This window comes from Rhipicephalus microplus, chromosome 9 (genome assembly GCF_043290135.1).
Source record: "Rhipicephalus microplus isolate Deutch F79 chromosome 9, USDA_Rmic, whole genome shotgun sequence".
NCBI lineage: Eukaryota > Metazoa > Arthropoda > Arachnida > Ixodida > Ixodidae > Rhipicephalus > Rhipicephalus microplus.
The window spans coordinates 22,972,004-22,987,768 of NC_134708.1; the positions used below are offsets into that span (position 1 = coordinate 22,972,004).

Sequence of the window (15,765 nt, forward strand, 5' to 3'; positions counted from 1 at the left end):
TTAGGCGGAAACAGAGGCGCGTCATCTTAGCTGTTGGCAGCTTAGCTTCTCATTTGCAACTCCTGCTACTGAATTCACCGAGCAGCTCAGTTGTTGCACAAGTCACTGCTTTGATAACGAAAGCGAAAGCATCTTGCACAGAACGATATTGAAATGGCAGTGCCATAGCAGAGCCGCCATGTTTCTCACGGCATCAGCTGGTTGTCGCGACTCTGCGCATTGCTCCGCATATCAGCGATCCGATTCCATCCTGCTGTTTAAAAATGGCCGCTCCGCGCGGTTCAATCGGCGGTCAACGTGAATCTTTAGTGAACCAGTTATGTGACCTCGCAAACCTCTAGATTCGCATCTCTACTGCTCCGTGTCGCCGGCACGCTTGTGTCAGTGCGTGTGTTCTTTCGGGATGTGCGCGGTGCAACAGTCGACGTGGGCCATGGCTTTCTCGACGCCGGCTACGACTACGAGCGCTTGGCTTAGGCTTAATCTGTCTACGACGCTTCTTCGGATCAAACCAGCTCATCCGAAGCACCGCGATGTGCGACGCCACGGACGATAGACGGCGCACACTCGCCAAAACGTTGAGCCGTAAGTCTTCGAGAGGCGTTAACATCGGTTGTCGCTCCGTCCGTGTCAAGTGTCCGCGTACTCCGTGCATTCGCGCGGCTGCTTTGTGAATCGATTTCGTTTCGGTTATTGTTATCGGTAGGACATCGGTGCATATCGAATGTCGTCCGGCGACGACGCTTTTCAGTGCGCCGCAAGTACCGTTTAATGCTTCGATACACTACAAGTCGCTTGTTTCGTAAGTAGTCCACTATTGCGTAACCTGTCACTGGATGTGTTGATAGGTGTCCGTAGAGTAGGGTGGCTTTGGAAGAATTTGTGTATTTGTGTTGCAAAATAACCTCGCTCGCAGATCATGCTTGTATTGGGTATCAAGAGCCAGCGTGCTCAGTACACTCTATCCGCGCGGCGGGCGTAAGTGCTTGGTGGGAAATGTTTTGCTCTCCATTGAGTAATGCGACCACTTTAAGACCGTGACAGGTATCTGACTATCGTGGAATGAACGTTCCCTTCACATTCAGTGGTTTGCCCTTTGTTATTGTTCTGTTGCTATTTTGTAATCGCCTTCTGTCGCGTTTAGAGCTCCGTACTTTTCTGGAACCGAGCGCTTACATAATTTGCGAGGAAACAAACCAGAGCACTTTACTATAAAAAACGGTGAACGGTGAGACACGTGCTGTGTCATTATTTTTGATGTTCGGGGCTATAACCCAGCCACCTTCTTTTTCTCAATTATTGAAAGAGAAAAGAACGAAATAAAAATTTGATAGTTGGTGCCAGTAGAACTCAACCACTTTCGCTTATTCGTGGTTGCAGGTTCGAAGCCTCGATGGTGTAGAAACCCGAGGCATGGCTGAACTTCAGGTCAGTCTGGAGTTCTATGTCGAGCTCTTCAAGTTCAGCAATGTCGACCTTTTCCAGCGAGGGTGAGCTCGTGTTTTTCAGATCACTTCTCAAACTGACACTTTCGACGTAGATGTTAACTGTAGATTCTATCAAATGTGTTCACGTGCTTGCCCTGCTGAAATCTAACTGCCTATCGTAGTCTTTGCAATACCTTCATCAGAGGAAGACCTCGGAAGTAACTTCTTAATAATAATCTGTTACATGTACGCAGATTTTAGATTGAAGTGTACTGTTCGTGAAACTTTAATAACCATTTCTTACTATAGCAGTAAATAATTGGGTTTCTTGTTTGCACTATAGCTCTTGAGTGTGGTGAGTTGTTTACAAGTGAAACTTGTGACTGTAAAAGGGTTACTTCTCTATTCCAGAGTAACTAATAATGGTTACGTTGTTACTTTCTTGCCGTTAACATGGCCATGTCCGATCAATGCCAGTAATCATGTTTTCATCAAAGTCCAGGATTGATTTTATTTGAAGACCAGAAGGTAACTTATTTGCCTACCAGTGGACAGCTTGTTTCATGGGTTGTGTTTATGTGCCCAGTTGATGGATGTGTTCATTGGTCAAGAATTGGGAAGTTGGGTACGAGAATGATTATTTAGCTTGTCAAAACAAAACGAGAAGGTCAGCGGAAAATTTGAGGCTTGAAGTGACGAGAAACTGTCAGGAAATGTCGCGATGTCAGCACTTTGACAGCAGAACTTGGTCTTTGTGACTAGCTCATCAATTGAGCCTGTTGTGCACGTTGTTTGGGATGGTAAAGCGACTGAATCGCTTGAAAATAACGTGACATGCAATTTGCAGACATTGTGACCTTTTCTTTCCTGTTAGTCTTGTCCGTAAAATCAAGAACTGCGTTCAATTCAAAGCAGTGTTGAAAAACAGTGTGCCTACCCACGCTTTTCTATCACTGCACCAACTTCGTCTGTTTAGGACCATATTGACCTTTAGGTGCTGTTCTACTTGGCCCATTGAGTGTTTAGTTGCATCACATTTTTCATGTCTAGATGCTGTGAAAAGGATACTCAATAACATGGATTAACTACCGCACAGTGTTCATTCAGTCTTCTGCAGAGTGCATGCAACCCACGATGTTTAGCCGCAGGATTTTTTGTTGGACACAGTGTTGATAGCATCTGGGACATAATTCAGTTGCTTAGTTTGTGTCGAAAAAAAGGACAATTCAACAGCTAAGGTGTGCTGAAATGCCCTTAAACCACTCAGGGGTCGAGATTTGGTGGTTGCGTAGCAGCTGTGCGCAAGTCAACGATGAAAACATGGCCACGATAATTTTACGAAATGGCGCCTTGATAAGGCATACGCAGAACGTAAATCAAAAGCAATATAACTGCTCGTCATTGAGGATCACAGGCTGGATTCCAAAAGAAGGCAAGTGGGTGAAGGGGAGACAGAAAGTTAGGTGGGCAAAGGAGATTAGGAAGTTTGCGGGCATAAAGTGGCAGCAGAAAGCACAGGACCAAGTTGAGTGGCGGAACATGGGAGAGGCCGTGTCCTGCAGCGGGCGTATTTAGGCTGATGATGATGATGATTGATCTAAATGAGGCCCTCACTGGTTTTGCTCTTTCCTGGGCTGTGCTCTGGTTGGCTTGTCTCTTATCTGGGTCATGTGTAAGCACAGAACTAGCGTACTTGCCGACTGACAAACAGGTTCTTTCTGCTCCTGACATGGCTAGATTCTCCTGGTGATGTCACGGCCAATGCTAGGGGATACCGAAACACCCGAAGAGGAGCACGGGATCGCTTCAATTTTGTGGCATGCCCGCAGCACATAGCACGGTTGCGTTTGGTGCTGCTTATTGGGACGGCACTCTGAACTCTGTGCACGCATTTGCTTGAGATGGTAAAATAAATATTGGAAGGTATTTAGGAGTTAGATCACTCAAACAGTGAATATCTCAAATAGATCTTGTAACCCTCAGAGTGGTCTACGAAGGTTGGAAAAGAAATCGGTATATCATACTTCATTTATTATATATTGCGCAAGGGTGTTCTTTTTGTTGTCAGTGGAAGTTTTTTTCTTAATTCTTAACTATATAGTATAGTGTGAATGTGTAAAATGTAACCGTGCGCGTTATTTGTTTTCCTTTCTGATCTTTAGGCACTATCAAATCCGGACAGCTCTCAAGGTGCCCCAGAGGCTTCCGGCTAGAGTTGAAGTCCAACTGCCAAAAAGCACAGTGATTCAAAGCTATGGTAAGAATGGCCTCTTTTTTATTTTTATTTTTCGTTGCCTACCTGTACTCACTGACTGCCTTTAGTATGCAGTGATTTCAATACAGCCCACACATAGCTCCTGGAAAAGAGACCTTCAACATTGTGATCAAGTAAATTATCGAATGCAGCTGACAATTTGCAAATACACTCAAACCTCAATATAACAAACTCTAACACAACGAAATATCAGTTATAACAAAGTGAAAAATACTCTTGCAATAGATATACTGTGATGAATATACTTTTATAACGAATTTTCGGGGTATTATTTTTGTGTAAGATGCAACTTCGCTACAATAAGGTGTGAGTGTACTTGCAATACAGGTTCCCTGTAAGGTTTTTTTTTTGTCAACCAGGCACTCTCATTCACAGGCAGCTTTTCTAGCTCCTCGCGCTTTTGCCACTCCTAATTCCATTTAGATTACGCGAACTCCGCAAATGTTCTTTTTCAGAAACTACTATTGAACAGTCGCACCTGATTGTTGAGCCTCAGCCTAAGCATGGTGAATAAGGTACCCGTCATTCGGGGAACGCGCTTTTACTTGAACTGTGAGCGGCACAACCACAGCAAGCGACAAAGGCAGTCTGTGCACGAGAGTGCTCAGTTAAAAGAAAATTAGCAGGAAAGCTGTTTTGCAGATTTCTACAAACAGTCCATTGGTTTGCACGAATTTTCTTTGACTTGGGCAACACCATGTCAATCACTGAATTCACTTTTGCGGGGGCCTGAATGGCATGGTGACCAGACTTCTTGTTGTATCCACTTGATAGCTTTTTCTTTTTTTTTTGTATATTGTAGTACAATGTGTAAAAACAATTGTAAAAGGATTGCTCTGACTTAACACAAGTATTAACAACGTATCATAGTTGTTTTGCCACCTATCATTTTGTTAATACTTGTTGTGTCAAGTCTGAGTAAGACTTACAATCATTAATTTTCTGAGATTTTGGAATATTTTTGCAACTTTTAAAACTGTTGTGTGCCAACCTTGTTATGTAATGGGCCATGCACAATGCAATTGTACCTCTTTTGAATAGCTCTTTTTTTTGTGAGCACGTGTTGTATTTACTGGTGTTGGCATATGCTACTGAGCAGTCTTTTTGTTACTATGTATGCTACAATATGTTTGCGGTAATTTTGTACGCTATATCCTTGTTTACTGTATCAAGGTATGGCTGTACGGGCTGTAATTCACAGCTCCTGTAAATGGAGGTTATTATTATTTTTTTTTCTGGGGAATGTGGCAGCTGTCGGTAATGGGCGACAAGAGGAGACACGGACACATTTTTCTTGCACACCTGTCTGCACCCTTCTCTCTTTACGGTGCCTTCAGTTGCTTGCTTCTTCAAAAGCGAATTGGAAGAAAACTGAAGCAGAAGAACAAACCGGAAGCTATGTCTCGTGTCTTTGTCACACATAGTCTACGTTCCATGCGACGCTTTTTTAGCCCTACAAGCTCCCCTTGTACAAGCTACTCTAAAATCCCGTGTAAAAAGCCCCACTTCAGCAAGTCTAAATTACAGGCAAATTGGGAAAGGGGGGATGCTCTCCCGGAATGGCAAAATTGTGCATGGTGGATTTACGCAGAAGTCTTAGCACTCTTGTTCATGGCATGACGCATTACGATGACAGCAAACAAATACAAGAAAAGCAACAGCACGGTCAGACCATGGGAAGCATGGCATTAGAGGCATCGATAATAAGCTGACAAAACAGCGATAAGCAACAAACACTAATCTCTGAGGCGTTACTTTTACTCACTTCAGTGTCATAGGCACCGTCTCGGAATACAGATCTTGATGGTCATGCTTTTGCTTTTGGGACCTTGAAAATCGTCATGGGTGTGACGCACTGAGTTTGAGGTTGCAACCATTACGTGCGAAAGAAATACCATATTTTGACGTCAAGTTTTAGGCCCAGCGCTTTAAGACTAGCAGAAAAATTTGAAGTTAGCCGTGAAATCGGAGGACGCGCCATCCTTTTCCGACGCCAAAACACTGCCAACATGTCTTCTTTGATTATGCTCAGAACAAAGACATTGAACATTTTGTAGAGGTACTAATCACTTCCTTGAATTCTTGTCTTCTTCACGCAGCTCTCCCCATAGTTTTTCCTCCCTGCATTGTCAATGGCACGGCCGTAAGCAAGACCTTTCAGATCCTCTACAAAAATGAAGAAGTGTTTCTGCACGACACCGTTTTATTCAAGGTCCACGCACTTGTTGACGCACACAAGGTTGGTCGCTCGTCTTTATAAAGGATGATTTGGAGTGAATGCAAGAGTGTTCACTTTAAATCTTGCGTTATGGGCATGCGTGTTGAAGCAGAGAGAGCAAGTGCTGGTGCATACATTGAAGACTTGGCAGTAATGAAATTATAGGGATTGAATTGCTTACTGCTGTAGCGAGGAATGCACACTGAAACCTCTTTATAACAAGGTTGCATTTTACATGAAAATAGGTTTGTCATATTGAAAAATTCATTATAAAGGTATATTCCTAACACTAAATCCTAACACTGCAAAACTATTCTTCAATTATTCCATTATAATCAATGTTTCCTTATATCTGGGTTCATTATATCGAGGTTCAAGTCTAATGAGTTACTGCAGTGGGCAGAATAAAAAAAAAATTTGGGGGGGGGGGGGAACTTGTTTGTTTGTTAGATGCAGCTAAATATGAACAGGTAATATAATAGTGCAAAAAATTACTTCAAGCAGGTAATTTCAAGAGGTTTACGCATTATTTTCGCAATCACTTTAAATAAAGACTAGTTTACCTAAGAGATGTGGGCGCTGCTATTTCGGGCTGTTGGGCTGATGTTTTCTCGTTTTTGTGTATCCGACGTGACTTAATAACGTCGTGAAACGTCGTATGCACGAACCAAACCACTTTCACGCATATGTGTCTCCTGTAACACTCCTCGTTTAGTTGAAAATGCAAAACACAACGGTTAGTAGCCCAACATGGCGGCACTCAAAAAGTCCGTTCGATTCGCCTGCACCACGTGAACTAATTCACAAGGTGCTGCACCTTGCCATTCGTTTCAGCGGTGCAGCATTCACAACCTTTGAATCCTGCCATTCGTTTTGAATGGTGCAGAAGAGGTGCAGCACTGGTTCACGATACAAAGCTTAGCATTTGTTCACTCTTGTATGGATTTTTTAGAGGACAAATCACTTGTCGCGCTTCCAACATCAATGCTGACATTGCATGAAAAACCTTTTATCCTGGTATCATGTGTTAACTAAGTGTTTATTATTTCTTTGTAACACCATTCAGGTCCGAGATATGCTGTCAAAGGCTGACTTTCAGCTTTCTGTCGAGCTTTGGTTCACGGACCAGAACTTTGGGCAAGTCTGGGTCTATTTACTTTTTTTCGTGCCTAATGCCACGTGGTTTCGTTAACCCGTTGATTGTTAATCATGTTCTGTGCCCTGCAAGCAGCGCTGTGCTTCTCTTATTTACGGTTTTGTTCTCATTAGTGCGATACGAGCGGAAGAAATTGAAATCTTGCAGCCAACTTATACAGTTATGAAACTGAGAATCGCATGTCTTATGAGTAAGGAATTCACGAAGCAGCTATTACAATTTCTGCATAAGCACTTCCTGCACCTTTACAATCACCTTCTTTCACATGATACTTGAAAACCAGTCTAAAAGTATCTTTCTTCCTGTTAAATTGTAGACAATAGAATGTGTCAGATCTTGTGTTGTGAAATTATTTTTGTGCTGTACCCATTGTGGATTTGCTTTGCAGCTATGTCAGATAGTTGGAGTGATGGCCAAAATGTGATGCATTTGTCCTCTTAATCATTAATTAGTTTATTTATTTATTTATTTCTTTCAGTACCCTATGGGCTCGCAAGGCATTACATGGGGGTCTTTATAAAGAAGTATTAAATACAATTGCAATGCAGGCAAAAAACAGCGTTCGAAGAGAAAGAGAAAACATTGGAAATACAATGCTGAAATGAAAAATGATACTGTAATGACTAAGACAGCGCAATAGCAAATGTTTTTAAAATACATTATATGCAACATTTTGCAATATGACGACAATATTAAGAGGATAAGTAAGGTTTGTCCGATTTCTGAAGTGAACGATGATCAAACATCTCATGCAGTAACAAATACAATCAAGTTCAATATTAAAAAGCTCACAGGGTCTTTTATATTAGGACAGCTCTAAGATGGAAGCCATCTTTTTCTTCTCAATCGATCTATTGATCCTTCCCCATCATCCTATATACACTTTCGCACCTAACGGCATTTTACGCTACTTTCTGAATCGGAGGCACCTCACCTGGTATTGTGCTGCCTCAGTGGTCAGAACACCATTGACCTAGCTACGACGCCATCTGATGATTTCATTACTGTGGCGTGTGTGTGTGACGACATGACGACGACATCACATGACATCGTAACTTGCTCAAAGCTGCCCTGATCACTGAGGCAGTGCAAAACCAGGCAAGGTGCCTCCGATACAGAAGATAGTGTAAAGTTTCCGATTCAGAAGGTAGTGTAATGTCATGGGACGTTACGCCAACATCACAGTGACGTCTTGATGACATTATGCTGCCATCACAAATTTTCGTGATCTGTGATTTTGTGACATCATCACGTGATGATTTTTTGCATCACTCGTGCTGTCCCAGTGGGTGTGGAATGCCGCCAACGCAGGACACCCATGGTCAATTTTCGCATGTGATGGGGCATGTAAGGCTTTCGCCTAAGAAGTGTTATCACGCTTGAGAACCGAGTGGAGCACCGACTGAAACGATTGATAATCGTTGGTAGGGGCAGTGCTAAATGGAAGGGGATTCCATTAACCTATATATAGTGTATAAGGTGATTTCCAGTATTTTTCAGTGTTAGAAAAAGATTTGTTGGATTTTTCATGCAACATAACTGTGATTGGAGAACCTCGGCTGATCAAAATTTTGCAGAGGCTTCGTTAGTGTCCCCTGTAGTTTTTGGTGCAGCTTTGTGATGCTAAATTCTGCAGTTAGGACACCCCGTTGAACCAAGCACATGATTACCGTTGAGCGTTTGCATAATTATGATAGACCAGTGGCATACTTTTGTAATTGCCTGATTCTGTAAGATGTGTCGACATCTTAGTAGCGCTCCCTCAATGCAGCCCTGACCACCACAAGACCCTTCAGTGCGTGAGCTCGCGACTGCTGACTTTGCACATGGATCCCAGCCGCGGTCTTCATCATCATATTCCGGTTTTGTTTGACTATTTCCACCTGTCGGCTGTTTCCGTCACTATTCACGCTTCGTTGCTGGCTGTGTATCAACCTTACATCAGGCAAGCTTTGTTGTTGTTATTCTTGTTTTCACTGTCTTCATTCAGGGTGTATTTGACATTTAACGGGACTCGCTGTCAATTGACTTCTTTAGGCACTTTGCGTGGTGTTATGCCTGTCAAGATATTGTAACAGCAGCACAAAAATGGAAAAAAATAATTGTATTGTTACAGGGTTAATTTCTTGTAGCATGCATTGATGAGGAAAACACATGCCACTGTGGGACTACTGTCTCGGTTGCTATCACTGCTAGTGTAGGGTTGATGCTGCTCATTTGCAATTACCACTTATGAATGTGTTCTAAACAAGACAAGGGCTTAAATTAGTAATGCTTGATAACTCTTACAGGGCCGCGACAGCTGAATTGGAATAAGACTCTTCGAAATTTATGTTGTTGCACTAACGTACTAACACTAGAATTCCAGCAGGAAATTCAACACTTTGAAAGTTAGGCATTTTTCTTTCACAGTAATCTAGTCAAACTCTGACTGGGAAATCAGCGGAAATAAAGCTTTAAAACAATTCAATGCAGACCGATCGCTACCGATGTTGCACGGTCACCGGTTCTCTCCTTTTTTGTCGCCGCATGCATGCCTTATCCTCTTCTGTCGTGGTCACTTTCGATTGCAATCGGGCTTGACCCTGGCTGAGCTCGATTGGGGTCGAGCGCGGCGACACGGTCGCTTTGAATTGCAATTTTTGTTCAATCTGGATTGAGAAAAAAAAAAGTATTGAGCTTCTTGATTGTGATGTGGCTGGCACCTTCGGCCTTTTACTCAGTGTGCTGTAAAATGCTAAAACAGAAAGGTAAACATCTAAGTAAATACTTTTTTAGGCATAAAGGTATGCTATGAAATTGAACTAGTACATGAATGAATATATTATCCAGGCAAACATACAATCTTTATGCACTGAAACATCCCCCAATTATGCTTGATAATGATGTCGGGGAATAATGGCACTGGAAATCGCACGAGGTGGGGACATATTAAGGTTATACTGTGTTTGCATCCACAACACCACGCTGTTGTGAGAGTTGTTGATGATCAGTGGAGGATAGCTGTCTATAATGACTTACGGTGACTGCTGCAGTCACATTTGCTTGGAAGAATGGGGTCTGCTAGACAAGATTTACTGTATGTTCAACAAATTTGGCAATTTCTCTGGGCCCATAATGTAACCGGGTGCATTCGAGCTTGCCAATCTCTACTGATGTCTACGGTTTGCTTGGCAGCGATCATTGTCGATTGCAACAAAGAAATTTGATGAAAATTGAGCCCAGTTGCAGTAGGGAAGGACCACTTGGGGCTAGTGTCACTTTTTCGGACCAACTAGACTGTAAAACAGTCGACCAACTGTCTTTTCTGACTTCCTCTTGTCCCACTTCTGCCACCCTTCTAGGAGGAGCGCTGTCTTGACACCGTCTCATCCAGGGTAAGCTTTGCCCAGCCTAACCGCGCTAAGCTGACGATTGGCGAAAAATCTCAGTTTGCGTAGAAAAGTTGGAACAAATTTATTTCCTGATTTGTAAACAAGAATCGCGACAGTGTTGTCACAGTGTCCTTTCCTTTTTATTTTGGCTACGCAGCGTTACCAGGACAGGCAGAGCGCAGTGGTTTACGGGCAGCCCGAGGCTCGCCTCTCGAAAGTCGATGTCGTCCAGTCTGGAAAGTGTCTTCTTTGGGCCACAGGTGAGCGCCCCTCACAAGACTTACAGGGGTTTTCATTGACTGTGATGTATAACAGCTTGTTGCGAAGAAAAGTGAGTAAATTTAGCGTCAGATTCTGCCGACACCCCTTGAGACCACAAAATCACGAGAAAAACTTTTGCAGTCCTGAACAACTAACGTTTTTTACTGCCCCCAAGGGCTCAGATTGCCCCAGTCTCGTCTGACATTTCAATATCAGTTTAAATTTATTTTACCATTGAAACAATACATAATGTGTGATGAGCCTGCGATAAATCTATCGCTTGAAATCTTGAGAACACATGATATAGGCCTGAAGCCCTGGCAGTATGTTTAATGGACATATCAACACTGGTACTGTGGCAGAAGATAATGGGGGCTTTGTGGCTTCTAAAATGGCTTTCTCTACGGTCACTGACCGTTTATATGGACTGTATCGGAACTGCTGAAAAGTCCGAGTAATCGGGAGTTCGAAAAAAAGCACCTTTATTGGTCCAATGGCCGAGAAAACCTGAAGAAATACACAAGAGAGTGAGACACTAAGCGTGAGAGGCTTATCAGGCTTAGCCGCAGAAGCAATTGGCAATGCTTTTGCCAACACGCTAGCAAAAAGGCCACACCAAGTCACGAGTTCACTCTCTACTTGGCTTGGCTTGGCTGCAATAAGCATTCAATGACCACATGACTGAGTAAAGCCAAAAGAACGAGTCGCCAAACATAGCCTTCAAGATCCACAATTATGTGTTTGTTTTGGCACTGGCTTGACATCCATTCATAGTTCGTTCATCATTTCAGTGCTGGCAGCCTAGCAAACATATTGTAAACATCGTCATGGCGTACACGCTGCAACCGATCAGCCTGTCTGATTCCGAAGAATTGAGCAGTGCATTGTGGTTCGTTTGAATTTTCGGTCTAGAGTTTGTATTAGGTTGAAGGGGCAAGTGACGGGGCCGCGATGGTGTCTGAATAAACGACCATATTTGAATTTTCAGCGTCCGTATAAACGGTCGCCGACTGTATGCTGTTCACCTCAGTACTTAGTTTATGCTTGGCTTCACAGTGTCTCTGAATTGCTATGTAGTTTTGAGTATTGCAACTATTATGGCTGTGATTTGACACCTGAGGGCACTGGTTTGAGACTGCGAGGTCACTGAAATCGGCGGTGATGGCTTTAAGCAATGCCATTTTGACCCTCTAAATGTGCCATAAAATCAGAAAAATCGCATGGTGAATAGATTTAGTGTCCCAAAATTTCAGGGTGGGTTAGGTTCAGCTATATTTACTGCTATTTTATTTACTGCAGTGTATGGTTGAGACCCAGCTAACCTTCTTTCATATCATTCATATTTATATAGCTGACTCTCAGCAAACGAAAATTTCTTAAATGGTACTGCTGATGGAACAACTGCCTCTAATATTACTGGTTTCGTACTTGGATTCTGCTCTCCTGCTCATCTTTCGTTAAACGGGACTCCTGTTGAATGCGAACACATTTCCCTGGTCCTTTCATGTTCGATTTAATTTAAATAGAGTACGTACAATGAACTGGGCTAGTTGGTGGTGGTTAGTTATGTTTCATTGTGGCAACAATGAGAGAAAAACTAAGGCACACATTTAAAGGAGTACTGACGAGAACTTTAAATATTTTGTAATTGTTGGTCTAAATAATAACATGGGTTTCGAGAACCCTAAAGAGAGTATTCGGGTGCCTTGCAATGCATCGAACATATATTTAATACCACTGCTCTAAAGAGTCACTTTCGGTTTCGATATTGACGGGGTGGCTTCTCTGTGCTGTGCCATGTCAGTGTGACGGCATGTGAAGACAGCAATGCGCGACTTATTAGCAACCGATTGGCTATCTGCTCGGGCTTAGTGTAAACAATGATGAGTACAGTCTCGAGGGACCCCAACAGCGATTTCCGCGATTCAGGCTGTGCACAGGATGTAGATTTCGCAAACTCAGTGGCACAAAGTTGACTTGCTGGAATCATGTCCTTTGCTGTGTGGCTCGCTTGCTGATGATCAGTGACAAAAACTGGCAGACGCTAGTGTGTGGAAAGTGTGAACACTGCATACTAAGGAAACGAAAAATGTCCCTTTTTTTGAGACTCAAAATCGTGTCAGTACTCTTTTAAGAACAATGTTGTCTTATTGTGTTTTCCTCTTCCTCACCAAACTGTTATAGGCAAAGAGAGCCTACTCTATCTTTTTATCCCCTTCAATGAAGCATCGATGATCAGTGATGTTCCCTGCAAGGAATTTTCCTTTTTTCAGGGAATTTCTGCCTGTCATATTGAGCCAAAGAAAAAAAAGGGAATGTGTGATATTGCAGGGAGTTTCAGGAATGGTTAAATTCTCTTATGACGACTGATAATTAACGGTCACAGTGGGCCTTAATTTGCTCTAATTGGTTCTGGCGCATGCACCACGCAAGCATAGCCTTTAAGATTTGTTTCTGATATTTATGCGGAGTAATTTCTAGTTCACTAGTGGTGTTGGATTTTAAGTCCACAATCTGTAGAGTACTAACAGTATATGAATTAATAAGGTCATGCTTTTGTTGTGCGGCAGTGGAGATTCTAGTCATGATTTCAAACATCGCCAGCACGCGAGACACATGTAATTATAGTATGTGTGTGTGTGGATAGGGGCAGAAATTAGTACTGTTGTACAGGGAAATATGCTGGAAATTTCGTCAACGTTTCCCGAAATAGGGAATTTTTATGTCTCTGAATGGTAATTCTTCGGCGTAGTACGGAACATCATTGATGACGCTCGTTATCCTTTGCAGACGAGCGGGGGCAGTGGACGGCTTCTGGCGCGTCTACAGCGAGCCTGCATGGTGCACTGGGAGCTGTGCTCTCTCCTGCTCACGGCCTACGGAAGCCTGCAGCGTCGAATGGTCGAGTTCATGCGCCTCCTGCCACCGTGGCAGCACCTGCGACGAGTTGTGGAAGGTGCGCTGTCCTTCAGTAGCAGTCGCTTTGGTAGCGAGTATAAATAGTAGCTTTAGTTGCACGTACAGAGAGCAAAAATATTTCTCTAACCCTGAGACACGAGAGAAGAGCTTGTTATTCCTGCTGCTTTGGCACGAAGCCTAGAATCTGACCTGTTCTGAAATGGTGCCAACATATACATACTGGGCAGTTCGATTGAATGCAGTCCCCTAGTGGTCTCTTGAACTTTTGACGCTGAATTTACATTGCATTTCTCGCAGCAAGGCATATGTAAGAACACTGCCTTTCGCATAGTGCATATGAGCAGTAGTTTTATGCACATGTCCTGGCCAAAAAGTGATGTACTTGCAGGCACTACGTACACAAAACTAAAGCTCACTGATGATAGGTAGCGTTATGGTTCCAAAGGCTGCGGTTAAAAATAATGCTGAAAAAAAAAAAAATGTCAAAGATCGATCGAAAATAAATAAGCACACAACTGTGTATGCTGTATGCTTCAAGCAAAATTTTCTACACTGAATCTTACCTGCATGGCATCGTTATTAGGTGGACATATGTCTCAAACCTCATTATAACGAAGTTGCATGTCACACGGAAGTAAGTTTATCACATCTGAAAATTCGTTATAAAGGTATATTTCTAACACTATAACTATTGCAGGACTATTCTTCATTCACTTCATTATAACCAATATTTCGTTATATCTTTGTTCGTGATATCGAGGTTTGAGTCACTGTGTGTTTATTCCAGCTGATCTAGAGTGACGATGAAGGTGTGCATTAGATGACATTCAGAGATGATAAATATAAAAGTCGGTAACGTATTACATTCACGGAACTTAATTGCATATCTTTCTTCCAGACTCTTTACACCTTTCCTCTTGTCTGGAAGGTCTCAGCAACGTGGCAAAGGTAAGCAATGACTGTCAACTTTCAGTATTCTTTCTGGTTTTTGTGTGTGAGCTACAGATGCGAGTGTCTAAAGAGATTTAGTGTGCTGCAATTGATGCCATTATAAGCATTGGACCAAAGTGGAAAGGAAAGTTAGCCTGCCTCGACGGATGAACTGTAACGACAACGCATTGCAGTTTGGCTTCGATTGATATGTGTGAGCCGAACACGATGGTTTGCGGTGCTCTAGGGGCCAGAACGACAATATGATTAGGAGGCACGCCACTGTGGAAGGGACTCCAGAATAACATTGTCAACCTGGGGTTCGTTAATACACACCTTAATCTAGGGCAACGGGGATTTTCACATTGCACAGTCTGAAATGCGGCCATTATGGCTAGGAATTAATCGGTATCCTTGAGCCCGGTAGTGTATCTGTCTATTACAGGGCATGGGCGTGTGCACGGGAGGGGGGGCAAGCGAGGCAGCCACCTTCTAGTCATCGTGGAGGCTATTGGGCTGAAAAGCCTCTGGCGGGCTATATAGCCTTTTGCTTTTGCTTCGTTTTTTTCACCTCAAAATAAACTAAACCAAAAAGTCGGCCCCATAATGTGAAGTGGGGTGCAGCGATACCCCCCCCCCCTAAAGATTTATGCCACAGTGGGTTACGCTAGGAAAGTGGAGGCACATTGAATAGATCTCTTGAAAAGCGATTTCGGTTCTCCGCATATAACGTGTCATTAGGCTAGTAGCTGCCACCGGTGTCAAACGGTCAATTTTGATTGCGATCAAGTCTGATTCATATTAAATTTCATGATCTGAAGTGGCTCTTTTACACAATCTGTTGGGGAGGAGCGAACCACTGTTGAGCAGTATGATCAGCATTGTGCTCAATCGCGATCAGCAGTGCTCCATGTAACATCGGTATTGCCTTCAGAATTAAATGGTTTGCTTGCAGAACAATTTCTACTGCCCTGGTGCAAGGACTCGTACTTTTAAATGTGTGCATCACAATTATTTCGATAAAGGTGAAACAAGGTGTACAGGGCAGGCCGTTTACTTCTATTCACCTTATTCGAGAACGTCGTTGTGTGCACACATTTACAAGTGTGTGTTCCACTGGTCTGTCTGTGGTCTTCCATAGTCGTCATACTTGCGGTATCCGATGAGCGTGCAACACATTGAATTTCGTTTGCTGTTCCGGTTGC

General features: G+C 43.0%; 1 protein-coding gene across 4 annotated transcripts in view; it reads left to right on the forward strand.

Annotated features, from left to right (window-relative positions):
* The first annotated feature begins 439 nt into the window (after window positions 1-439).
* Window positions 440-15,765, forward strand: part of LOC119164925 (protein FAM135A) — a 48,222-nt gene continuing 32,896 nt past the window's right edge. For 2 of the 4 annotated variants that reach the window (XM_037417125.2, XM_075873319.1), the window contains exons 1-10: window positions 440-585; window positions 1,381-1,490; window positions 3,590-3,684; window positions 5,802-5,941; window positions 6,987-7,057; window positions 8,848-9,021; window positions 10,421-10,453; window positions 10,608-10,710; window positions 13,502-13,667; window positions 14,529-14,578. In XM_037417125.2, coding sequence (XP_037273022.2) covers window positions 1,414-1,490; window positions 3,590-3,684; window positions 5,802-5,941; window positions 6,987-7,057; window positions 8,848-9,021; window positions 10,421-10,453; window positions 10,608-10,710; window positions 13,502-13,667; window positions 14,529-14,578 — 909 coding nt within the window. In that variant the 5' untranslated portion in view covers window positions 440-585; window positions 1,381-1,413. Of the gene's footprint in view, window positions 586-667; window positions 803-1,380; window positions 1,491-3,589; window positions 3,685-5,801; window positions 5,942-6,986; window positions 7,058-8,847; window positions 9,022-10,420; window positions 10,454-10,607; window positions 10,711-13,501; window positions 13,668-14,528; window positions 14,579-15,765 lie in introns of those variants that run through there. The other 2 variants (XM_075873317.1, XM_075873318.1) reach the window with 2 other exon arrangements.